Source organism: Camelus ferus, chromosome 32 (assembly GCF_009834535.1).
Source record: "Camelus ferus isolate YT-003-E chromosome 32, BCGSAC_Cfer_1.0, whole genome shotgun sequence".
Taxonomy (NCBI): domain Eukaryota; kingdom Metazoa; phylum Chordata; class Mammalia; order Artiodactyla; family Camelidae; genus Camelus; species Camelus ferus.
Genome location: NC_045727.1, coordinates 811,469 through 836,309, shown reverse-complemented (window position 1 = coordinate 836,309; position 24,841 = coordinate 811,469). Strand labels below are relative to the sequence as shown.

At 56.9% G+C, this 24,841-nt stretch overlaps 1 protein-coding gene across 29 annotated transcripts in view; it reads right to left on the bottom strand.

Annotated features, from left to right (window-relative positions):
• NCOR2 (nuclear receptor corepressor 2) overlaps window positions 1-24,841 on the bottom strand; it is a 215,164-nt gene that overhangs the window by 136,804 nt on the left and 53,519 nt on the right. For all 29 annotated transcript variants that reach the window (XM_032471271.1, XM_032471265.1, XM_032471262.1 and 26 more), the window contains 2 exons: window positions 9,754-9,971; window positions 3,507-3,634 (listed from right to left, as the gene is read on the bottom strand). In XM_032471271.1, coding sequence (XP_032327162.1) covers window positions 3,507-3,634; window positions 9,754-9,858 — 233 coding nt within the window. In that variant the 5' untranslated portion in view covers window positions 9,859-9,971. The remainder of the gene's footprint in view (window positions 1-3,506; window positions 3,635-9,753; window positions 9,972-24,841) is intronic.

Sequence of the window (24,841 nt, the reverse complement as noted above, 5' to 3'; positions counted from 1 at the left end):
GCCAGGCCTTCCTCCGTCCTGCGACAGGAGTGCCCGTCTGTTCAGGGGCACACAGGCAGGACTCAAACACAAATCTGTCTTCTTCGAGTCAGCATTCACTGATCCGTTCACAGCAAGAGAATGCACCGGTGCTTCCCCGGTCCCTCACTACTGAGCGCAGCCCATGGGCCAGGCAGCGGCGTCAGCCCTGCCTGGAGCTGGTTACAAATGCAGAATCTTGAGTCCCACCCCAGACCTACCAGGTCTGAGTCCACACTGAAACAAGGGGCTGGCCTGTGTGATGCACGGGCACAATCAAGGTCAAAAACCACTGTAGGTCTAACACAGACGACAACACACACACTATCTGCACATCATTCATCCAGGGCAGATATCACTAGCCGATCACAGCACTCTGGCCGCTCAACTTGGCCTTAGTCTCCTTCTCAACTCAGCCCAGCAGCCTTATGCAGAGAAAGGAGCTGTCCAGGCTAACCACTCCTGACTAACTCTCCTTTACCCTCCTCTCCAGTTTACAGAGGAGGAAACTGGCCCAGAGAGGACACAGCCTTGCCTGAGCACACACAGCAGAGCTAGAACTCCTAGCCTCCACCTCCAGCTACCACCCCTTACCAGCCAGTCCAAGTATGGCCTCTGCTGAAATGCTCTCCAAGTTGATGCTTTTCCCAGTAAACTTAGACTAGAATCCAAACTTACCACTCCCACCCTAAGGCCCTGCCTGGTCTGACCCTTGTTCACCTTGCCTCCTGCATTCCTGCCTCAGGGCCTTTGCACTGGCTGGTCTGGAACACTCACAACACCAGCACCTTCCATGCTACCTCTTCTCCTTCCTGTCTTCAGTGCACATGGTATCCCCTCCTAACTGTGGTCTTCCTGCCCATCAGACACACCCCAGCTCACCACCCATTCTCTTTCTCTCCCAAGCCCTCACCGTTTCCTTGTTGGTTTGCTGGCTGCTTTCCCCATCCCAGAATGTCCGCTCCAGGAGGGCAGGGACATTCATCTGTCTTGTTCATTGCTGTATTCCAGCGCCTGGCACCCAGCAGATGCTCACTCAGTGCACGGAGGCTCAGTGAGCGCTACTGACTGCAACATGCTGGGGCTGTGAGCTGTCCTCTCCTCTCTGGAGGGCCCTTCTCTCACCAAAGCCAGGTCATGAGATGCCCCTCCTGCCCATCACAGAACCAACAGCTTCACCATTACAAGAGGCCTGGCAGGAAGCATGTGGTTTCTTCATTTAAACATCAGAAAGGAGTGAGTTAAACAGTGTCCCCCCCAGAATTCACATCAACTCGGAGCCTCAGACTGTGACCTTACTTGGAGGTAGGGCCTCCGCAGATTGAATCATCTGAGATGAGGTCATACTGGACTAAGCTGGGCCTTAAACCCAATGCCAGGTGTCCTTCTAAGAGCAGAGGACATAGACACATGGGGGATAGCCATTGGAGATGGGGCAGAGCCAGGGGTGACGCAGCTGCAAACCAAGGAGAACCTTGGAGCCCCCAGAAGCTGGAAGGGGCAAAGAACAGGTCCTCTCCCAGAGCCTTCTGAGGGGTTGCAGCCCCCTACCGACATCTTTTTTGTTTTTTAAAGAAAGAAGGCAATTTCATTTATTGATAAGTTTAGAAAGAGAAAAGTACTGTGACATCATCAATTGTGTAATGGTACCAGCTCACACTGGCATGGCTAGAAAGGGCTGTTTGTTTGGTTGGTTTGTTTGTTTTTATTGAAGTAAAGTCGATTTACAATGTTGTGTTAATTTCTGGTGCACAGCACAGTGATACAGTCCTACATACATACATATATATTCCTCTTCGCATTCTTTTCCATTACAGGCTATTACAAGGTATTGCGGACAGTCCCCTGCGCTGTACAGTGGGAGCCTGCTGTTTACCTATTTTACATCTAGTAGTTAGTATCTGCAAATTCCGAACTCCCAATTTATCCCTCCCTGCCCCTTTCCCCACCCTGGTAACCATAGTTTGTTTTCTATGTCTGACACCTTGACTTCAGATTTCTGTCCCCTAGAACCGTGAGAGAACACAGTTCTGATGTCTTCAGCCACCAGCTGTGTGGTCCTTTGCCGCAGGGGCCCCAGGAGCAGCCGTCAGGAGCACACCCACTTGGCCTCCTGCCCCACCTCCACTGCTTCCGCCCACGCGAGTCCATCCACTCCCGAGAGACTGCAGCCGGGGCCCTAGGCAGTGGCCTCCCCGGAGTGCCTCCAGGGGGCTGTGGCAACACAAAGGGCGCAGGCCTGGTCTCTGGAACTCAAGTCCCATCTGGGCCCTCCTCAGCCTCGCAGCCTGAGCAAGGTGACAGAGGAGATGATGAGATGGGGCCTCTGGGCCAACCCAGCCTCAGCAGCTGCCCCTCACCCCCAGAATCATTGCACACAGCCCACAGGATCTTAGGGTAGAAGTTATACCCTGGCCATGCAAAGCTAAAAACCCTCCCATAGTTCTCATGAAGTTCACCTGGCCCACAGTCCACCTGCTTGCCTGACCACCTGGCCTCCCTGCCTTTCTGGAACACTCCCAGCGCATTCCCACCTCCGGGCCTTTGCACGTGCTGTTCCCGCCACCTGGAATGTCTTCACCCAGCTCTCTGAATGGCTGGCTACTTAGTGGCCAAACATCTCTCCTGGCCACTCCAGCCAAACAGCAGCCCTCGCCTGCCCTGTAGGTTAACAGGTCACCTCTGCCTCGTTCTGGAGTCACCTTGTGTATTTGTTCCATCTCTGCTGCTAGACCGTGGGCTCCCCTAGGGCAGGGCCTGTTTGTCTGGGTACCCGCTGGGCAGCCACAGCCGATAATGGGCCATCGTGTGTTAGAAGCTCAGGACACTTAGCAATCAGTGCTGTTACTACCTCAGGCAGCCTGGGGCTCTGCTCTGGCCTCGGCCTTCCCCTCACTGGGTCCCCACCTGCCGCACTGACTTGTTCCCTCCCACCTGGATTTAAGGAAGACCAGGCTGGCCCAGAGGGCCTTGTCTGCCAGCTGAGAGACAGAGGAGGACTCAGAGAAAAGGGGAGAAAAGGGGGAGGGGTGGAAGGGAGAAGGAAGACCTCAGTGGTAGAGCACATGCTTAGCATGCACGAGATCCTGGGCTCAATCCCCAGTACCTCCATTTAAAAAAAAAAAAAGAGAGAGGAGGAAAGGGGCTCCCCACAGGCACCCAGGTATGGATACGTCCCTACACACCAACAACCCAGCCCTGCTCCCCCACGTCTTGGTGGTCACCCCTCACCCCCTCTTGTCTGGGCCACACACACCCCTCACCCCCTCTTGTCTGGACCACTGAAGGCTCACGGCAGAAAGTCCAGGGGCCACGCGGCTCTTCCCTGCCCACCCCTGCCATTGACACCATCACAGCCGGACCAAGATAAGAGCACAGACTGCCACCCCTTCAGTTAACAACAACCCGGTGAGCTCCCTGCGAGCGCTTGCCCATCTGAGAAATGGCTCAGCAGCTCTGAGCAAGGAGGCCCACAAGCCCCTCCTCACCTTTCATTCCCAGGCTGAAATTCGGACAGCAGGGAGGGCCTCCTCCGCTGGGGCTGGATGATGGAGCCCGGCGACAGGTGTGAGGTGTAGTCACGAGGGTGATGCTGGTACTCGAGCAGCCCGACGTCCTGCAGCAAAGGACAGAGAGGCCAGTGAGCGTGCACACTGCTGCAGTGCGGCCCACCCAGGGAGGCAGGGCCAGCGCCCCCTGACTAGTGCTGCCCCCACACCCGGGAGCCCACCCACAACCTCGCCCGGCCCTCAGACTCGGTCTGACCCGGGGGGATTTCTGGGGCCAATCGCCCATAAGAAGTTCAGCGAAAGGGTGACTGGTCCTGCCAAAGCCTCTAGGTTTTGCCCTCTTTCCAGATGAGATGACCGAGCCTGCGTGTCAACAGAGACAACTGGAAAAAGGCACAACCTGCGTGTGTGCCACGGGCACAAGTGACAAGGACACCCACACCAGGGCACGGCTGGCAATGCAGCCAACACCGACGGTCTGCGAGGCTCAGAGACTGTGTTCCCAAACAAACCGCCCATGTGGAAGCCCCTCATCTTGTGAAGGGAAACCCACAGGGTGTGTAGCACACACAAGCGTCACACATATAAGCGTTGCACACGTAAGCACAGATCACAGTCGGAAGAACAATCTTCAGGCAAAACCTTCTTCAGTAAAATGCGATCCATGACCCATGTCGTCTGCAGAAACACTAACAAGTACCCCGATTAGCAACTATGTTCTGATTTGAGGCACATTAAAATGTTAAAAAAAAAAAAAAAAAAAGAAACAAAGAAAGCAAGAAAGCAAGAAAGCAAGGAGAGTTCAAAGGTGAAAGCACGACAGACCTCCCACGTGCACCAATCCAAGTCGATTGGTTCTGTCTGCCGGGGACACAGTTTTACCGAGGGCGACAATCAGTTAGTGATGTCTGACACAAGCAAGGCTTGGGAAAGAGGGGGATGGCGGGTGATTGATTTTCTTCTGGGCACCCTGCTTAATTCTCCCAATTTTCCAAAAAAATCGAGACGTCCTTTTGCTGTCTGGCTTCCTTCTTTTTTTAAGCAGTTATTTCTGCAAAGAGAATTAGATGATACCGGGAAGGTGTGTGGGGAATGTATGTTTCAGACCCTTCCCCAAAAAAACGCATGTGAGAGGCTGGGAGGCTGGAGGCTAGAGAGGATGAGGAACTAGAATCAACAGGGATCCTGTCAAGCTCAGAGGCTGGAATTGTTGAGGGAAGGGCATTCCTGGGCAGCCCGATGTGAAAGCAAAAGCTGCAAGGCCTCAGGCTAGAGGTATCTTGTTCATCACTCAAACCCTCTGAGCCTCACTGAGATGGGTGCCTGACCCAGATGGGAGGAGGTCGCTGTGCCAACGACCACCAATTCCCCTGAACTCTCCAAGACTGAGGGAAGTTTCCAGAAGGCTGAGAAGGGCTCAGCCTCCCTCCCCCTCCCCCAGACGCCAAGACATCTCACACAAGGCACCAGGTGCTCACGAAGGAAGAAGAAAGGGCTGGAGGGAGGGAGTGGAGGCCTCTGGGATCATGCCAGCGAGGCTGCCAGGCACCGATCTGGTGTGCACTCACGCAGAGGTGTGAGAACAAACCGGCAATCTCTGCAGTCTGCCAGGAGGAACATTCTCGCTCCCACAAAAGCAAAATGAACAAAGCGGCGGAGAGGCAGTCCAGTCCCTCGGGAGAGGGCCTCAGCAGGACGGCGCCTACCACTGCCCACCAAGGTGGGAAAAGGCACATGGCCCCCGGGGGCCCCGAGGCAGGGGCGTGGGGTGGCCACTGCATGAACCACAAACTCTCTGGCCTCAGTTTCCCAGTCTGGGAGCCAAGCAGAATGAGCTCACAGCTCAGTCCCTCCAAGGAACATCTCGGGGGCCATTTCTGCAGCATCCACACTGATCTCCACCCTTCAGGGCACCTGGGGCTCTACAGCAAGGCAAGAACTGGGGAGACTCCAGAAGAGAAACTGAGCCAAGGTGGGGCTCACTGTGGTCGCAGGAGCATGATGACACCAGGCACACAGGCTGGAAGCCTCCAGCCACGTCTCAGAATGTGAGAACCTTCCACGTGTTAACAAAACAAGCCAACCCTGCCTGCTGCCCCAACACGTGTACGTGTCCCCATGTGGCCCAGGCAGGCTCCTGGGCCCGTGACCGGGGGCCCGGCGGGGGGAGCATGGAAGACAAGAGAATTCAGACTGCTTTAGAGCTTGACGACATGACTGCAGCATCCAAGCGCACGGCCTGCACGCGTCCTGCTGGCCTCGCCTACACCCGTCCCCACCCCGCGAACTGGGTCATGTGCAGAAGGACCGCATATCAGTTTAGGACAAATTGGAAATGAAACAGACTGGTCCTTCCCGCAGGGAGTCTGGTAAGTCCTGATCTAGGGCAGGAGTCAGCAAATGAGGCCCAAGGCCAAAGCCAGGCTCGGCCTGTTTCGTCAGGCATCACGGGCACGTGGCCACGGCCATTCCCGTGTGTGCTGGCTGAGCCGCTCTCCAGACCGGACGGCAGCACACCGAGCAGTTGTGACAGAGAGCGCAAGACCCCCCAAGCCTGAAAAATTTACAGGGAAGGTTTGCCAGTCCAGCTTCTAGAGGAAAAGCCCACAGTGTACCCTGGGGGCCACTCGGGAAAGGATGCTAATGGGCGCGCTGTCGTCATGACGGCATCCTCAAAGTCATCATCATGGCCCTGCATCAGTGCGTGCTAACTCTGCCCGCCGCCGGGCGGAGGCTTCTGAGGGTGTCCGCTGACTTGAACCTCACAGTCATCACTACCCTCGCTCACCTGATGGGGAAACTGAGGCACGGGGTGGCAAAGCCACTCGTCCTAAGTTTCACAGCCAGGACATGCCTGAGGAGCAGTCTGGCTCCAGAGCCTATGCTCTTAAACGCCCTTCCAACACAAAGGCACAGAGAGGTTAAGTAACCTGCCTAAGGCCACACAGTACAAAGGCCTGTGCTGGGATTCAGACCCTGAGTCTTTTGTCTTTAACACATTCATTCAGCACAAGGCTTACAGGGACTCAAGAACGCTCAGGGAGTCTCAGGGGACCGAGGCAAGAAGAGCCAGGCCATAGAAAGTCAGAATGGAGGCAAGGAGGGGAGGGGGCACTGGGCATTGGGACCCTCAATCCTGGGAGGTCCTCAGTGCCAGGAGTCCCCTAGGACCCTCAGGGAAAGATGCGAGGTCCTCATACTGTCGGGGAGGAAGCCAAGTCCAGAGAGGTGGAGAGAACAGGGCACAGGTAGATTTGCAGGTGGAGCAGATGGGACTGAATGAGCCTGCGCATGGCACCAGGGAGAGAGGCTCGGAGTGCGCCGGAGGCTGGGTCGGGGAAGCGGGGCTTTCCAGGGTCTACAGGCACACCCAGAATTAAGCTCTCCACCTGCGCCAGGCATAACACACCAGGTGGCCTGGAGATGACCCAGGCCAAAGCCCAGGCGACCAGAGGAGGCGGCTCCCCCAGCCCCGCTCAGATTCCAGACCCTCCTCAGTCTTCCACCACCTGCCAGGAGGAAAGAGATGACTGCCATGTGCAGACACCACCCAAGGCGCCTCGTTAACATCCGCCACTGATGCTCAGACCCATGACGCCCGTACTGCAGATGGGAAAACAGGCTGCCCCACAGGGTTAAGTGAGCAGCCCAACGTCACTCAGCAAGTTGGGAGAAACAGGAATTCAAAGCCACATCCGAAGGTTCTTCTCGGCTCCGAGGGGGACTCGCCATCAAAGCAGCCCTGGGCCCAGTGCCAGGAGGTACCACCTCAGACACAGGCCTGTCGGGACCGTGTGTGGGAGTGAGTTGAGTCCTGAGAAGATCAGAGGTCACTGGGTCCAGGCCCTGCCCCCACGTCCCAGCACACCTGCCTCAACTATTGTCCAAGGAGCTGGGACACCTTGGACAAGACATTTGTCTTTCTGTGCCTCAATTTCCCCTTCCCTCCATCCCCTGTCTTCCAAAGACTCAGAAAAGGAGGGAATGTCACAAACTCTGCCTATACAGTGGGCTGGCAGGATGGAGGTAAGGGGCGCAGGGCTGCGGGAGGTGACCTCCAGATCACGGCCCCGGTGTTCACCTCCCGCCAGCCAAGGGAAAGTGGCTCCAGCCCTGGACACATGCCCAGGAGCGAAAGACCCGCCAGGATGCCCAGAATTCTTGCTCCTGCCTTTCCAGTAACGAGCAGCGGCCCCCAGCCGGGCTGCCACAGCACGAGGCAGGGTGGTCAGGAAGTGGGGCCCCACTGCTGCCACCACACAGGACAAGGGCACCCCACCTTGCAGCTCCCGGGGCCCCGGCTCATCCCTGGCCTCAGCCTCCTCCCCGAAGGAAGTGGTGACCACCGGGTCCTGTCCAGCCACATCCTCCGTCACTGACAGCCCAGCCCAGCGGGAAAAGAGCAGGAGGTGTCTGGGATCAGGCAGTGACCCCAGATGACTGGGAAAGGGCCCAGCGGGGCGAAGGACAGGCAGGACGGCAGGATGGCAGGGGCCACAGGGGCTCGAGGACTAACCGAGGCTGGGCCCACAGGGAAGGGCCAGGAGAACCCGGCAGGAGGGCATGTGAAACAAGAGCAACCAGAGACATCCGCCAGGAGCCCCCAGGGGAGGCGGCCCCGCCAGGCAGCTGTGGTCACAGTGAGAGTAAGAACGGCTGGACACACCTGGCTGAATGTGTGTGTGTGAGGACTTTCCACAGATCCTCACGCTCAATCCCCAGGAGAATCTAGAAGACAGATGCTCTCATTACCCCATTTTATGGATGAAAAACTGAGGCTCAGAATGGCTAAGCAACTTGTCCTGTTTCCTCACCTGCAAAATGTTCCCCGTCTACAAAATGCAGAGTGTAAGGGTGCCCTCACTTTGGTGATGAGAGAAGCAGGTGTAGCTGTATACATAAAAGGCATAAACAAAGCACTTGGTAGATGAAAATGCTTATTTCTGTTACTGGGATCATGATAAAGGTGATGACAAATAATAAATGACCTTGGCTCTGGGCACACAGTAGGTGACCAATAAAAAGAAGCATCTGTTTCATGGGGCCTCAGAGCCCTCAAGCTGAATCATTATCTTCTCACAGTAATTTAACCTGAAGCCTGTTATTTAACCTCCGGCCTCAGTCTCCTCATCTGCAAAATGGGATAATAATGCAAGGTGATCTTTCACTGGGTTGTCTGTGAGAATTCGATGCCTCCATCCAGAGGGAAGTTCTCAGAGTGAAGCTCTAGAATGTGTCCGTTCATCACAGCTGGCTCTCAAAAGCATCCAGAGAGCCCAAATCCTCAAGAGGTCATTGTTTGGGACACCCCCAGGCTGGGCTAGTGGGTTCATATGCAAAAAACATCTCGCTCACGGATGGAAATGACCTCCCACACCATTTCCTCTCTGCATCTCAGGAGAAGGGACCACGCCAGCCAAGCAGTTCAGGCGCGTGCCTATACACGTGGGCCAGCACAGCCAGCTTCCGCCCCAGCTGCAGCTGCAAACCCTCATGCCCCCTTGCCGAGCATCCAGGAGCTCAAATGGGAGAGGCCCCAGACCCTGAGTGTCCTCTGGCAAGCCCCTGAGGGTGTGGTATACAGTAGGTGCCCAATGAATGCCAAGAGAACAGAACCAAGGCCCATCCTCACGGCCACATGCAGCTAAATGTGAGGTCAGTAAATAAGGGCCCCTCTAGGAGGCGAGGGGGTAACTCCCCCGTGAGCAGAGCCAGCCCCCAGGACCCCGTATCAAGGACTCAGGGAACGACACGGCCTCGGCTTCATCATCTCAGAGCCCTGCGCGTGGCTGCAGTGACCAGCCGAGGCCTGGGGAGGGGAGGGACTGCATGCAATGGCCCCCGGGAAGCCACCCCAATCCTGGGGCAGGGCTGGGCTGAGAGGAAAGCGTATACAGGAGGAACTCCGCGTTTGCATCCAAATCCCGCAGCCGACTCAGAAGCCAAGCTCCCAGCTCAGCTCGGCCCTGGTCTTCACTTTTCCAGCTTTAAAATGGGAGCCAAGAGATTTTACCAGATGCCCCAAGGCCTGGAAAGGCCGCCGACGCCAGTGGTCTCTGCCAAGGCGCCCCATCTCCCCTCAGGGAACACAGTGAGCCCTGGCTGGACCCCATCAGACCCACACCTGCCCCGATTCCAAAGAGAAAAAAGAAGACGGAGGGGACTTGGTGGCAGAAGGCCCCAAAGGTGACCCCAGGCCCTTAGCGTGTTCATGCCCCTTACTTACTGTGTGCGGCCGGGCGATCTGCACGGGGTAAGGGATGCTGTGGGGCGGGTAGCGGGGCTCGGCGGCCCTCCACGTCTGTGCCACGGGCTGTGTGGACCCCGACATGGTGGCGGGCGTCCGGGGGGACTCTTGGGCCCCTATGAGCTCCCTCTCGATGGTCTCCAAAGATTAAAAGCCAGTCTTCGTCATCTGCTCGTGGGCCACCTTGTCACAGGCACCTGTGAGGAGACCAAAAGAGAAGCCAGATGAACCCCGGGGTGGCTGCTCCTCGGGGGACCCTGCCACGGCCCCCATGAGGAAGCACGAGAGCACGGGGGTTCTCCGGGACCCTCCTCCAGGCCCTGGCACACTCCCTGCCACTGACAGCAGAGGGAGATGCCATGGGGTGTCCGCATCCCCTCTGAGCCACAGACCCGGCCAGCAGCCGCTGCACAGGCCACATCAGGCAGAGCTGTGCCCCTCCCCCACACTGCCACGGCCCCCACTCGTGCAGGGAACCCCAACTCTGCGGCTGCTGCCCCCACCAGCCACGAGGGGGCTTCCAAGCCCCCTCGGCCCACTCAGTCTCACCCTACAGAACCCTAACTCTGCAGACATTGCCCAGGCCCCCCCTCAATGGATTCCAAGCCCCCCTGGCCCCAACTTCACTCCATGGAACCCCAACTCTGCAGACACTGCTCCAGACACCTCCTGATGGGCCCCACCCCACCTGTGCCCACCCAACTGCACCCCAAGGCCTCTGCCAGTGTGAGTCACCAGGGCAAAGTGCTCCAAAAGCACCTGGCAGCTCGGGCAGGCAGCTGCAGGGCCTGTCCCGCGAGGCGGTGGTGAACAGGGTCAGTCCGGGCAGGACACAGGTCAGTGACCCCAGGCAAAGCCGGGCCTGCCTGGGCCTCCCAGTGACCCTCTGAGGAGGGTGACACAGTGACGTGTGAGCAGGACAAAGGTGACACTGGCCCGGACGTGAGCTGAGAGCAAGGGGATGGGGAAACCGGCCACACTGGTGAAACAGCCGAGGACCTGGACCAGAGCCAGCCGAGTGGCTCCGGGTCAGCGGGTGGGGCGGAGCAGGCAGAGGACGCCTTCCACCGGGGACACAGCACGCACGTGTCCACAGTCAAAGGAGCTCAAGAAACAGTCCACCGGCTCTACAGATGGGGAAACTGAGATCCAGAGAGAAGAAAGAACTCAGGTCAGAGAGCAAGAGCCCCTGGGCGCACGGGGCCTTTAGAGATCTCTGGCGGCCCCCACCCTCCCCAGGACCCTTCTCTCCCTCCTCTGCGGGCTACTGCTCCTCGTAGCCTGCTCGGGGTACAACCGGCTCCCCCGCCCAGGCCCAGACTGAGAGACTGGCACGCCAGGGCCTCCTCCACACCCGGCCACTCAGAAAATGTGTCCATCAGGCCCCGAACTCATGCAAGCCCCCACTCACACCCCCCACCCCACCCAGGAGCCAAGGGGAATCCAAGATGGGGCAGGGGCCCAGCACCTGGGTGTCCCCATGTGATAGGTACAGGCTGGGGTTGCATCTCACGTGACCAGGTAGAGACCGTAGCCCCAGCGCCCTGTCATTACGTCATGACGCCCCTCATTGCCCCACCTCCCACTGACAACTCCTCCAAGGGCGTGGACGCCCTAAACCCTCCACCAGTGATCTGCCCATCGGAGCTCTAATGTCGAGGGTTGTCGGGCAGGAAGACTGATATCCGAGGAAGAATGAGACCCCTGTCTGGGGACCCTGACTGCCTCCCATGGCCAACCGCCATCCACTATGGTGGACTTGACTTTCCTTTCCAGAACTGTCTTCCCTCCCCAGGCTCCAGCAATGATCATGTGATCCAGGCCTGGCCAATCACATTCCTGCTCCCGGGGTGGGGGTGGGGGCAGTGACTGGTTCAAGGGTGAGCAGGTAACCCAATCTACGCCAATGAGAGTCAATCTTGAGACTCTGAGAGGGAACCAGAAACAGGCACTCTCTGCTGGGCCTCTAAGCCTGGAGGATGAAAGCTTGGTGCTCTCAGGGGCCACCATGCGACAGGAACCTACCCAGGCAGGTGGCATCCTTCCCGAGGTAGGACCTACCCGAGAAGGCTGGCATACCAGCAAGCAGGCACAGGCTGAAGGGTGGAGAGGGCACAGCTGGGTCCTGACGACAGCCGTGCCTGGAGGCAGGTCAAAGCCTGCTTCTTCACCTGGGGAAGCCAAGGCACTCCTGTGTGTTTTGCCTTCGCCAGCCCAACACGGGTTTCTGTCACTTGCCATCAAAAGCTCTGACTCCCCCAGGGAAGGAAGGCGTCATGGAGGAGGCAATCCTTCCATTGGGTGCTGTCAATCCTTCCAATACTGCAAAGCCAAACAACTCCAGAGCCAAAACTGACACACCTACGACCACCTCAGGAAAAAGCCCACGTGCACTTTTCCCAACCACTGAGACAGGACGCACCGCGAAGTTCTTAAGAGCGTGGGAACCAGTCCTGCTCAGCAAACAGGAGCTACTACCTCTACGATCACTAGTAGCGTCGCAGGGCAGCTGCAGCCCAGGCACGGGGATGCTCTGACGTGGAAGGGAGGCAGAGCCGCCCCTGCCAGGTCCCACCCAGAGCAACGTGGCATCCGGCCTGCAGCCCAGAGACAAGGATCTGGCCTTGGGAGAGGGGCCAGTTGTGGCCACCAGCGCTGGACCCTGTTCCAGAATTCCCCTTGTTCTAGCTCGCCTCAAAGCCCAGCAGACCCTGGTGGTCTGAGGCAGCAAAGCCAGTTCCACTCCGGCCTCTCTTTGGGTTTTAAACCTCTCTGGGAGGACAAGGCCAATGCTTGGGCCGGGAGAAGCCCACGGTGCTTGCCTGTCCCCCAAGAGCACCGCGGGCAACCTCTAAATGGATGTTTGACTCTGCGTTGCATGAGGTGGTAAGTCTAATTTACCCACAGCTTTTCTAACCTCCTTTGCCTCATGAAATGCCGCCTGGGGATGGCAGCCCCGGGCAGATGCTCACGGCGTGCACTGCACGTGGGCTCCGGAAGCTGGGGAAGTGACACCTTTACAGACTTGCCCTGGAGAATCCTCAGCCTCCTCCCCAGCCTCCTGGCGCCAAGGCCTGGTCTGGCTGGCTTCCCATCCCTCCAGACTCACAGGGTGTCCACCGCGAAGCTTAGGGGCCAATGCCCCTGCCACCCAGCTCTCAAAGGGTCACTCTGCCGGCTCCCTGGCCCAGAGTCCTCATGGGCAGGTTGTCCCCACAGCCAGGGGACTCTGGGGCTCTCCCACCTCCTCCATTCATCAACAGCTTATTTTAATAAGCTCAATTTCCACCCCTCCCAACCTCAGCCACATTTTTTTTGCCAACTCAAAAACAAAATTTTTCTTAGGAAAATAGTTTGGCAGTTCCTCAAAATGTTAAAACGTAGAATTACCATATGACCCAGCAACTCCATTCCTAGGCTTATACCCAAAAGAATTGAAAACAGGGACTCAAATCAACATACACGCCTGTATTCATAGCAGCATTATTCACCATAGCTAAAGGTGGAAACGAGACAAGTGCCCATCAATGAATGAGCGGATAAACAAACAGAACGTGGTCTGTCCCCAGGAGGGAACAGGATTCATGTACAAAAAGGACTGAAGCACTGACACATGGCACCACGTGGATGAACCTTGCAAACAGGATGCTGAGTGAGAGAAGCCAGACACAAAAGGATAAATACTATATGATTCCACTTACAGGAAATGTCCAGAATAGGTAAATCCATAGACAGAAAGCAGATGGGAGGCTGCCAGGGGCGGGGGTGGGATGGAGGGAAAGGCAGTGACTGCCTGGGGGTTTACTGGGCAATGATGGAAATGTTTTGAAACTAGATAAGGTGGTGTTTGCATAATATTATGAGGGGAGGGGACTTAAGCTTTGCTCGCATCAGCAACATTTGGAGGAGCATGCCAAGAAAAAATAAGACATTACTTCACCAAAGACAGGGGAAGGAGAGACGGAGAGCAACCCATGGGGCAACGTGAGGGTCTTCTGGATCTGGCCTTGGCCGAAAGGGCTTCTGAGAACCCGATCCAGGTTAGAGCAGGAACTCGAGGCAATGGACCCAATATCACTGCAGGGTTTGGGGGTTTTGGGGTCAGGAAAGGGTGGGCATCCATGAGTTTACAAAGACGCTTTGGGGCCCCCACTGTGAGCCAAGCCCCAAGCTAGTGAATAGGCAGGGTCCAGGCCAGAGGGTCTTGGTGCCCCCATCGGGGTGTGGCAGGGGCAGACAAGCAGCAAATGGTGACCTCTGAGAGGAGGATGGGGCCTCTGGAAGCCGTGGGGAGGGCAAGGGGGTATCAGGGAGAACTTTCTGGAGCATGAACAAGACATGGCCGGGGGAGGGGGGAGCAGAGAGTGCTCCAGGCAAAGGCACCACCTGAACAAGAACCCAGAGGTGAGACCACGCACGGTGTGTTTAGGAAATTCATCGCGTCATTCAAGGATGGGGAAGAGGCTATATCTCAAGCGGTAGAGCACATGCTTAGCATGTAATGAGGTTCTGGGTTCAACCCCCAGGACCGCCATTAAGTAAATACATATATCAATAAATAAATAAACCTAATTACCCACCCCCTGGCAAAAAATAAATAAAATATAAATGAATGAATGAATGAATGAATAAGAGTCATTCAAGGCCCACGGGCCATGGAAAGGATGAATTCTGTTCTAAGGGCAATGGGGAGCCACAGAAGGTTGTTGAGGGAGAGGGGAAAGGGTCAGAGTATTTTACAAGCAGATGCTACAAAGGGAGGCCTGGGGGGCTACTGTAAACGTCCATGCACCGGACGGATGACGCTGGTGGAACTGGGCAGCAGTGACAGAGAAGCAGCAGGGGTCAGGCAGGAAAGTCAGGAAGCTGACTGCCGGCCTCAGAAATATCTCGCTGAGGGAGCGAGGGAGGTCAAGGGGCCCCCTCAGGACAGGGGCTGATGTTCCGCGACTCACACAAGATGCCTCCAGGCTCTAAGCCTCATTCTCCTCAACCAGGACAGGGAACGCGAGAGCTCTGCTCCACGGGCCTGTGAGGACAGCACACTCGTGAAGTGTGCCTGGTAAATAGCAGGTGCTCAATAAGGAAAACTCAGCCAGGTCAGGGGATCCCAGGAGAAGAGACAGTGCTCAGGCCAAGTTACGGGCTTGCTTTGCCAGGTGATGTGGGACACTTCTGAGCCCCAGAGCCCGGGACAGGACCCCGGGAGCCCCACCCAGCCTCGAACACCCAAATCACAAGGCCCTCAGGGAGTCTTCAGCTGGAGGAGCCGCGGGGTACAAGGCACAGCCCCTACCCGCCCCAGAGGAGGCAGACAGCAAGCGCCAAACAGCCACCCCGGGAGAGCCCCATCGGCTACGGGTCCAATTCGGCACACCCCCCCACAATCTTGCCCACCCCATGTTCCAGATCCACGGGGAAGGCTCATTGCCCCTGATTCTGTGTCTCCTTGCTCCCTGCAGCATCCCCAGAGCCTAGCACAGCGCCAGGCACACAGCAGGTGATCGATGAATGAACCTGTCTGTCGGAGACGATCGCCAGTAACACCAGGTGAGGCCAGCGCCCACACCTGCACCTGGACCCACACCAAAGGGCAGAGGCCTCCTTCCTGGGGGAGGGGGCCTGGAAATTTCCACCAGGGCCTCCTGCCCTGACATTCCTCTCTGGCCCCAGGCAAGACCTGGGAGGCCACACCGAGACACATTCCGTAGATTTTCCGAGTAGTGAGCAGCCTGGGGAGGGTGGAATTACAGCCGCGGGGGTGGGGGGATGTCTCAGAGCGTGCGGGGAGGCGGAGCGGGGCCTTGTTAAGGTGCCGGAACTGCTGAAATGTGCCTGGGAGCCTTCAGACCTGAGCCCGTGGAAGATGAAAGGGGAGCTGTCTGCGCCGCACGTGCCTGAAATTTTCTTGGAACTAATGGGCACCAACGCTGGGACTTGTGGCAGGTGGGGGAGCCTCAGAATTTAAAATCAGCTGCCAGGCACGAGAGAGGCGCCCAGCAGGTGCATGTGCGCACACATGCTCGTCAGACTCCCCCGCGGTGCTCGCAGCGGGGGGTGGGGGGCCTGCATCTATTACACCCCCACCCCCACCCGGCCTGTCTAGGGCCAGAGACGCACAGATGCTCTGGGAGCCTGTGGGCAGGGACCCCGTCGGTCTCTCCAGCATCTAGAACAGCGTCTGACGTACAGTGTCTGCTCCACAAACGCCTGGGTTTTAATTTGGGTTGTTTTTTATTTTCGGCAGAGGAAGGTAATTAGGTTTCTTTCTTTCCTTCTTTGTTTAATGGAGGTACTGGGGATTGAACCCAGGGCCTCATGCGTGCTAAGCACACACTCTACCACCGAGCTATACCCTCCCCCCATAAATGTCTGTTTTAATTGACTGCCGAATCCCCAGCAAGAGGCATGGCGCCCGGCACACAGTAGGTGTACTGTTTTCCCGGAGCTGCTGAAACAAACTGCCACAAACAGGATGGTTGAAAACAACAGAAATGTGTCCTCTCACTGTTCTGGAGTCAGAAGTCCAAAGTCAAGGTGTCAGCAGGGTGGGGCTCGCCCCGAGGCTCTAAAGGACGGTCCTTCCTGTCTCTTCCAGCCCCTGGTGGCTCCAGGTTTCCTCCGCTTATGACCACATCACTCCAGTCTCTGTCCGTCTCCACGCGGCCTTTTTTCCTGTGTGTCTGGATCTTCATTACGGCCTCCTTCTCTTACAAGGACTCCCGTTACATTGGATTTAAGGCCCACCCTCTCCAGTGTGACCTCATCTTACCTAATTACATCGGCAGCGACCCTCTCTCCCAATAAAATCACATTATAGGTTCCGGGTGGACGTGAATTTGGGGAGGACCCCATTTAACCCAGTAGAGCAGGTGCTTGATAAATCTTTGCTTCAGTCCTCTGCTATGTCCCAGTGCCTGGCACAACCCGGGCATCTAAATGTCTACAAAATCAAACGTGCCAGGCAGCCCGGCCTGTGGAGAATGGAGACCTGGAAGCCAGCCCGGGGGAGACGAGGACAGAAGCGGTTCTGGGATGTGAGGTTAAGGTGCTGCAGGAACACCAGCTAGAATGAAGCTGCCTGTCTACACCTTGAATTTCTAGCTGCTGGCGTGCTGTAGAACTCAGGAACCAGCCAAGTATGTGATGGCCACCTTCAGCAGGGGCTCCTGGCACAGAACGGATGCCCAGGGACCCAGCTCTGAGCTGAGTCATGAGATAAGACGGGAGGTGGCATGAGTGAGCCTCACCCGGCCAGCTCCGAGGAGCCCGCGCGGCCCACGTGGATGGGGACAAAGGCCCTCTGCCCTGCCCCCTGCCCCGGCGGCTCAGCACGATCAACCACCTATGGTGGGACAGGTGCTGCAAATAAACAGACCCAAAGTCCCCGCCCTCATGGACCTGACATTCCAGTAATTATAGGATGCTGGACAGTGAGCTACGGAGAAAAATAGAAGCGTGAGGTGGGTAGGCAGGGAATAGGGGTTGGGGTGCAGTTTGAAAGTGGGTGGTCCAGGACAGCTTCACTAGATGGTGTCTTTAAGCAAAGACATGGAGGAGGGGAGAGAGGGGAACTTGCAGATGTTTTGGGGGAGGGTATTCCAGGCAGAGGGAACAGCAAGTGCAAAGACCCTTTGGGAGAGGAGCAGCAGGGAGACCGGGATGGGGGAGAATGGAGTAAGCCAGGGCCCTGTAAGGTCACACGGGACTTTCTCTCCCAGGGAGATGGGAAGGATGCCACCCCTCCCGGCATCCCCCATATCAAGCCCACCCCTGGCATCTCTGTGCTAAAGGAAACTTCAGCTGTGCCCCCTGTCAAGGAGCCGTGACCACACACCTCTGTGCACTGGGCGAGGGTAAAAGGGCCGATCCACCTGAAACTCTGCTATTATTAAAGCCACCATCCAGGGTCCTGCAGAAATGGGTCCCTACCCACCCATAACAGGCAGCTCCAGCAGGAGGAAGACCGGCTCCCTTGCCCCTCCCCTAGCAGAGAGGTCACTGGGCTTCCTAAGGAGGAGCCAGGACCCTAACCACAGCCTGCCCTTAGCCCTGCCCAAGGGGCGGTGGCCTGGAGTGGCCGAGGGTCACCATACTCAGAGCCAAGTCGGGGTGCTGCCCACAGCAGCATGACTTGCTGGGACCCAGCAAGACAAGCCCATCCCAATGGGATCTCCACACATTCTGGTCAATCAGGACACTATAGGGGATCTCCAGGATGCAGGTACTGTTTCAAACACTGGAGCTACAGCAGTGAACCAGTCGGACAAAAAGGCCTGCTGATCAGAGCTGATGTCCAGTGACAGGACTGTCCCAACACGGAAAGCTACCAGCCAGGTATTCAATAAGAGAGGGATGGAGGAAGAAAGAAACGGATGGATGGATGGATGGACAGACCGCTCAACCAATGGATATCAGTTTACCTGTTCCATTTTCCAGGGTTTTCCTAGTCTTACTTTTTTAACCCCCAAAGCCAAGTATGTCACCTTGGGGGACATGGATGACCATCATCACCCCATGAACCACCCCAAGCCCATACAAATGCTCCCCAAACCCCAGGCTGCTGAGCACAGAAACCCTGGGGAAAACTGCCTCTGGTCCCAAACTCTAGAATCAGAACAGGGAGGGACTCAAGGCCCACCCTCCCCAGGGCACCACTTCTCCTTACCAAGCCACAGCCAGGACCCCATCCTCCTGGGGAAGGAGAAAAGAAAGGCCAGCCAACTCCAGCCTTGGAAACATCTTCCCACGCCACCCGCCACACGCATGTCCCCGGCAGTAGCCAGAAAAACAGCTTCCGGTGGGCCCAGAATGTCACACAGACCTCCGATCTGCTCCCCACGGGCAGTTTTCCAGGGACCCGCTTCCCCCTCCCCATCCAGCTCAGCCAAGCCCCGGAGACCAGCTCAGCACGAGGCATGATAAAGAGGGATTTCACAGGAAAACCTCAATTTCTGGCTTCTTTTAAAACTAGGGACTCTCCCACATTGCCAGTGGGGATGTAAAATGGTGCAATCTCTGAGGAACACAGTCTGCCAGCTCCTCACAAAGTTAAACACAGAGATACCATATGACCCAGCAATTCCACTCCTAGGCACACAGCCCAAGAAACGAAAACAGGAGATAAAACAAAAAGAACATGACTGTTCGTAGCAGCACGATTCACAGCAGCCAAAAAGTAGAAACCACCCAGATATCCACCAGCCGATGAATGGATAAATAGAATGTGGTGTATCCGTTCACTGGAATATTATTTAACCCCCGCAAAAAGGCACCTATAAGCCATGAAAACACTGAGTGACCCCATTTATGTGATATGTCCAGCAGAGGCAAATGCAGTGAGTCAGATGCAGGCTTGTGGCTGCCAGGGGCTGGGGGATGGGGGGACGGGGAGAGACTGCTGGAGGGTACGAGGTCTCCTTTGGGAGATGAAAATGTCTCAAGACGAGACACTGGTGATGGTGGCACAACACGAAATCTACTAAACCAACTAATTGTACACTTTTATATAGTTCAGGCAGTACATCTTATGTGTATCTTACAAAACCATTTAGGAGGGGATATGGTCATCCATGTCCCTACTCAGGCATGGCACACACTCTCCTGTTTGCCGCGTCCCCTCCTGGTCAGCTACCTTCGTTTATATCCCCAGCCTGGCCAACGGGATTCAGTGGCCTGGCTGGATTGACAGAGCCCTCAGCACCACCGTCGCTTCCCAGGAACCCTCCCCTCTCTGGGCTCCCACTACCCTCTCTCCTGCCCCTCTGTGGGCCCCACCCCACGTGCCGCCACCTGTTTACGTGCTGTCTTCCCCACCAGACGGAGCTCCCGGCTGCCAGTTTGAGTCCCACCTCGGATCACGGGCACAGTAGGAGCCCTGGAGGCTGTGGGCTGAGTCACAGCCTCTCGGTCACTGAGGAAAGGGGGTGCCCTCCAGAGGGCCACCCTAATCCTAGAAACGCGTCCTCTCAACCAAGCCACCTCCTGTCCACATGCTGCCATCCCAAAGGGCTCCCACATGCAGAAAGTGGCCAACTGGGTTCAAATCCCAACTCCACCACTCATGTAGCTGTGTGACCTCAGGCACAGCACCGACCTCTCTGGGCTTCATTGTTCCACCTGCAAAACTCTCCACGTAAGGCCGATGGAAAGATTCATCGGGAGAAGATCGAGGGAATGCTTGACATCCACAGATGAGTCCCCAAACTGAGAGCCAGGGCCATGACTACCCTGTGCTGCTCCAAACACTAGGGGAAGGGAAGCAATGATGGTGATAATATTGCTGGCAGAGGTCGTTACCATGACTATCCCCATGTTGCAGATGAGCAAACTGAGGCTGGGTGAAGTGGGCTAACCAAGTGGTAGAGTGAGTCCCTGATTAAGAGGTTAGACAGGATCAGGGAGACCCACACCTGAAGACAGAGAAAGGAGAGGGTGCTTCCCAGGGTGAGTGGGGCCTCCCATAGTCTTCGCGGCCCTGAAACCTAATGGGGAAGCTGCAGTCCAAAGAGGGCCAGCAGGCTGGTGCTGCGTGGCCGGACTCCACCTTCCTCGGAGGGATCGCTCAGCCCATGTGGTGCAGGTGTCTGGGGAGGTGGGCACAGTGGCCTGTGCCGAGCCCACGGGCGGTGGGGAGGAGGGCCCCAGCTCCACCAGGATCATCAGGTTCTGGGACAGAAATGCCTCTGCAGCCTGGCTGGGGGGCCCTGGATGAGAAACCCCCCAACGCCACACCCTGCACCAACCTTCCAAAGAAAAACACGCCCCCGGCACCTCCCCACCCCTCACTTCCCCAAAAAGGATCCCCAGCCACTGGGAGAAGCCCCTCTCCCTGCACTGATTCTGCTCGCAGAGGCCATCCCAGGTTCCTCGTACCCCCACACTTTCATTAAGTTCTATCTCATCTACGGGCAACATTTATCAGGCACCCAACAGGGGAAGAATCCGATTTCACTCACCAAACATGACTGTCCCCATTCAACAGATCAGAAAACCGAGGCTCAGAGAGGCGAACTCCTTGCCCAAGGTCACACAGCCAGAATGCAGCCAGGCTTCATTCCGTTCCCCAAAAACCACCATCCCAGGCCCCCGCACACCCTGCGCCCCCTCCCAAATTAAGCAGAAGGGAAGCGGTGCTGCTTGGAGCGGCCAAGGAGGCCCGTTTCTGTTTCCAATTTAATTGGTACATTTGTGTCCGCTGGGCTGCGACCAGCTCGGCCGCCCAGCCCTGCTCCCCTGCCAGGGCGAGCTCTGCTCAAAATCACTTCCTCCTCGACTCCTTTTCTCCCCCCTTTTAATTTTAAAAGGAAGGGAGAGAGAGAGGGAGAAACCACAGCCCTGACAAGCCCCCCCCCCAGGCCCCGCGCACCAGGTCACAGGCGTCCACAGGAGAACCCTCGCCGTGCGACGCGCCCTCCCTCTTGGGTATTTCACAAACATTACGCCGGATTTTTCCTGGCTCTTCCTCATTAAGTTCTGGGCGCCCCGGGAGGGACGTGGTTTCCATTAGACCCGGCTCCTCCATCTGGCCTTCCAAACGGCAATTTTCCCTGCAGAGGGTGGGGGGGGTAACCCAGAGAAGAGGCCGGTGTCTGGGCGGCGGGGGGCGGGGCCCTGGCACCAGCTGCGTGACCTGGGCAAACCGATTAACCCCCTGCCCTGAGGCTGGGACAGGGTGGGGGGCGGGGGGCCTATGGAGCGGCCGCAGGGAGGAGACAGGGCGAGCTGTGTGGGGCTCGGCATCCTGTCTGCTCACATGACCCAGCTCCTGATGCAGGAGGACCCTCGGAGCGCAGGGTCCATCCACTTTGCTGCCCGGATGGGAAAGAACCAACAATGGAGGAGAAAACAGGCCACAGAACACAGTTCTGAACGTTCTGCTGAGTGAAATGAGCCAGATACAAATGGACAAACCCTGTAGATTCTACCCAGATGAGGTGCCCAGAGGAGTCAGAGTCACAGAAAGCACAAGGCTGGGTGCCGGGGGCTGAGGACCGGGGAGGGGGAGTTTGTGTTTAGTGGGCACAGGGATTCTGTTTTGCAAGATGAAAAAGTTCTGAACACGATGGTGGTGATGGTTGTACAACAATGTCAATAGACTAAACACAACTGAACTATACATTTTTAAAAGGTTGAGATGGTAAACTTTTTGTTATGTGTATTGTACCACAGTTTAAAATTTAAAACAATTTCAAACATACACACACACACACACCCCTCCTCCAGGAAGACCTCCCTGATTGCTAGCTAACAGCACCCAGCTGGACTTGTGTTGCTCTACGGTGGTTCCCACTGTCAGGGTCACCTCATGGAAAGAGACAGTGCTGCCAAGGGTGCTGCCAGGGGTCCTAGCACTCGGCAGTCCCTCACAGCCAAAGGCTGAGTGAAACCACAGGCAAGGGCTGGTCTTAGTCTGCCTCACCTCCGGACCTGATGGCCAAGGAGCATGACTGGGCCTTCAGACCAGCGACTCACAGCTCTGGTCCCTCAGAAGTGCCCCATAAGCTGAGCTCTCCCTTGACCAGCCGCCTCCAACCAGATGGCCTGGATGCAGGGAGGGGCTGACCAGAAACTCTCTTACCCCTACAGATGGGTCCCGGACGCTGAAACCCGAGGCCAGGCCCAAGCCACTCTCTCTCTGCCCGCTGGTCGGCAGTCAGTCTCCACCCCGTGGCTCGCGGCCAGTGCCGAGACCCCAGGGGTGAGGGGGCAGCCCCTGGGTTCCCACCGACTTCCCTGCACCAACATCTGGCAAACGTGTCCACAGCTGTGCAGCTGCCGGAAACGCCGCCTCCCAGCCTCCTCCGCGCACACAGGCCCCCCGGGATGGCTTTCTGAGGAATTTATGGGGTCGCCCCTAATATTTCAGGGCAGATCTCTGGGGGAACGTCCTCCGCCACATGTGAACAAGGACAAATGTTTCTGCTGCTAAGAATAGCTTCTCTGGGCCAGGAGCCCACCCACTCAACACTGCCCTCCCAGGCATCCCCAGTCCCTGACCCCCAGCAAACCACCAGTCTGGACCCCACAGGCCCATCTCCCACAGCCCTAATACCACCCAGATGCCCAGGCCGAGGGGGAAAGGGTCCACTTTGATCAGCTCCATGCACCTCTCAAATATGGAAGCAGACAAACCGCTGCATTAGCCCGAGGGCGTTCGTTGATCAGAGAGGTCTGAGGATGGAGGAGGGATCAAGAAGAGGTCCTCTGGCCCTGCAGCCAGGAGGTCCAGCCTGCGAACAGGTGCTTAAACGCCCAGGGGCAGCAAGCGTGCCCCTGGGATTCGATTATCAGCTTGCGGAGGGAGGAGGATCAAAAGGGCTCCAGGGCAGAGGGTTCCAGGCAGGAAGAGAGGAGAGAAAGAGATGGCCACCAGCCGGCGGCAATCCTCAAGCCAGGCTGGAACCAGGACGAGGAGGGCAGGTGGGGCTGCGTGTGTGAGGAACACAGGACGGCGGGGTAGCCCAGGGGATCACGGCTTCCAATTCTTCCAGAAGAAAGGCTGATTTTGAGACATCTCTCAATTTGCAATTTTTATTTAAAAAACACTGACTATAAACCCAACGCAATAAATCAGTCCGACATCCAAATGCAGCCCACGGGCTGCCAGGATGTGACCTGTGGCTTCTGACACGTGGTCAGCTGGAAGTCACAAGAACAAAGCCTAGGGGAGCCGGAAGGACGGGGGATGGTGAGTGACAGGCTGGAGTATTCTCTGGACGGACGTGGGTAAAGGCTAGAAGGGCACTAGGGAGGCCCTCAGTTACAACAGGGAGTGGGAGGGGCTGGGCCCACTTAGCTGTCAGTGACACGGCACCCCCAACCCCAACAGGACACTCACTGGTGTGAAAAGAGGCAGGCTGGCTCATCTCCAACACATGCAGGAGTGGCAAACCACACCCCAGCGTCCTTGGGCCACCACCTCTTCTGCACCCTCAGGCCTGGCCTCGGGGGAGGCTGACCACGTCTCCCAGGTCTGGCCAATCAGCACCAGTTGCAGGAGCACCAGCTGCAGCGCCTGGTTTGGGAGGGGCTTAACTCTCAAGCTCCACTGCTGAAGTTCGCTCCCAGGATTTTCACAGGACGATCAGGAACAGCAGGCTTACCTTCCACTGAGGCTGCTGAGCTGGGGTGATTGGTCTGTGCTACCAGGGCATGACACGGGAAACACCTTGTCACCTGAGCCCCTGGATCCAACTGTGCCTGAAGTTTACCCTGAGCCTTTTGTGCTAAATACTGGAGGAGCAGGGAGTCTGCCAATTGCAACCAAGAGACCTACGATAGCAACCCCCCTAAAACTCAACTTTGAAGCCTAGTGAAATCTCTGATGCCAGCCTAGTGGGGGAGATGGGTCTCCTCCAGCCTCCCCTTCAAGATCTTCTTGAAGATCTCCTTCAACCTCTGATCCCCTCAACTATACAGGTAGGGAGAGGTCTAAAGCCAGCCAGAAGGAGGCAAGAGAACTGAGACAGAGCCCGGAACAGACTCAACAGAGAAGAAGCCAGGCAGGAGCCTGAGACATGCCTGCCCTATCTCTCAGTCAGTGGCTCTGATGGGGGATACGGCAGACAGCAGCTTTGCAGATAAAGATGCCCCTCCTAGGTGACTCAGATCTGGGTCACTCCTCAGCCGCAGGCACTCCCCACCCACGCTGCCCCCAGCAGTAAATGCAACCTCCAGCCTTGGTTTCTGGAGGAACATCCAGAGTGCACTGTGCTCTCTCTCTCTTTCAACATCTGCTACCCAGAACTGAACATGCTGATAATCCGAGGCCGCCTGGAGCAGGTCCAAGCAGCCCCAGTCAGGCCAAAAGGCAGGCATTGTCTGCAGCCAGGAGGTCAGTGGGCTGCACCCACCCACAGGCGCACCAGGGGACCCGTTCCCACCGGGACCTCAGTTTCCTGGGCTGTAAAATGGACAGCTGCTTCCGGCCTGGAAGGTGGCCAAGGCTTGAAACAGGCACAGGTGGAGATCCTGACCCCACCGCCCCTTCAAGGCCATAAGCACTAACTTCTCCCATCATCCCCTTTTCCTCCCACCCTCCATGTGGCCACAGGCTTGTAACAGC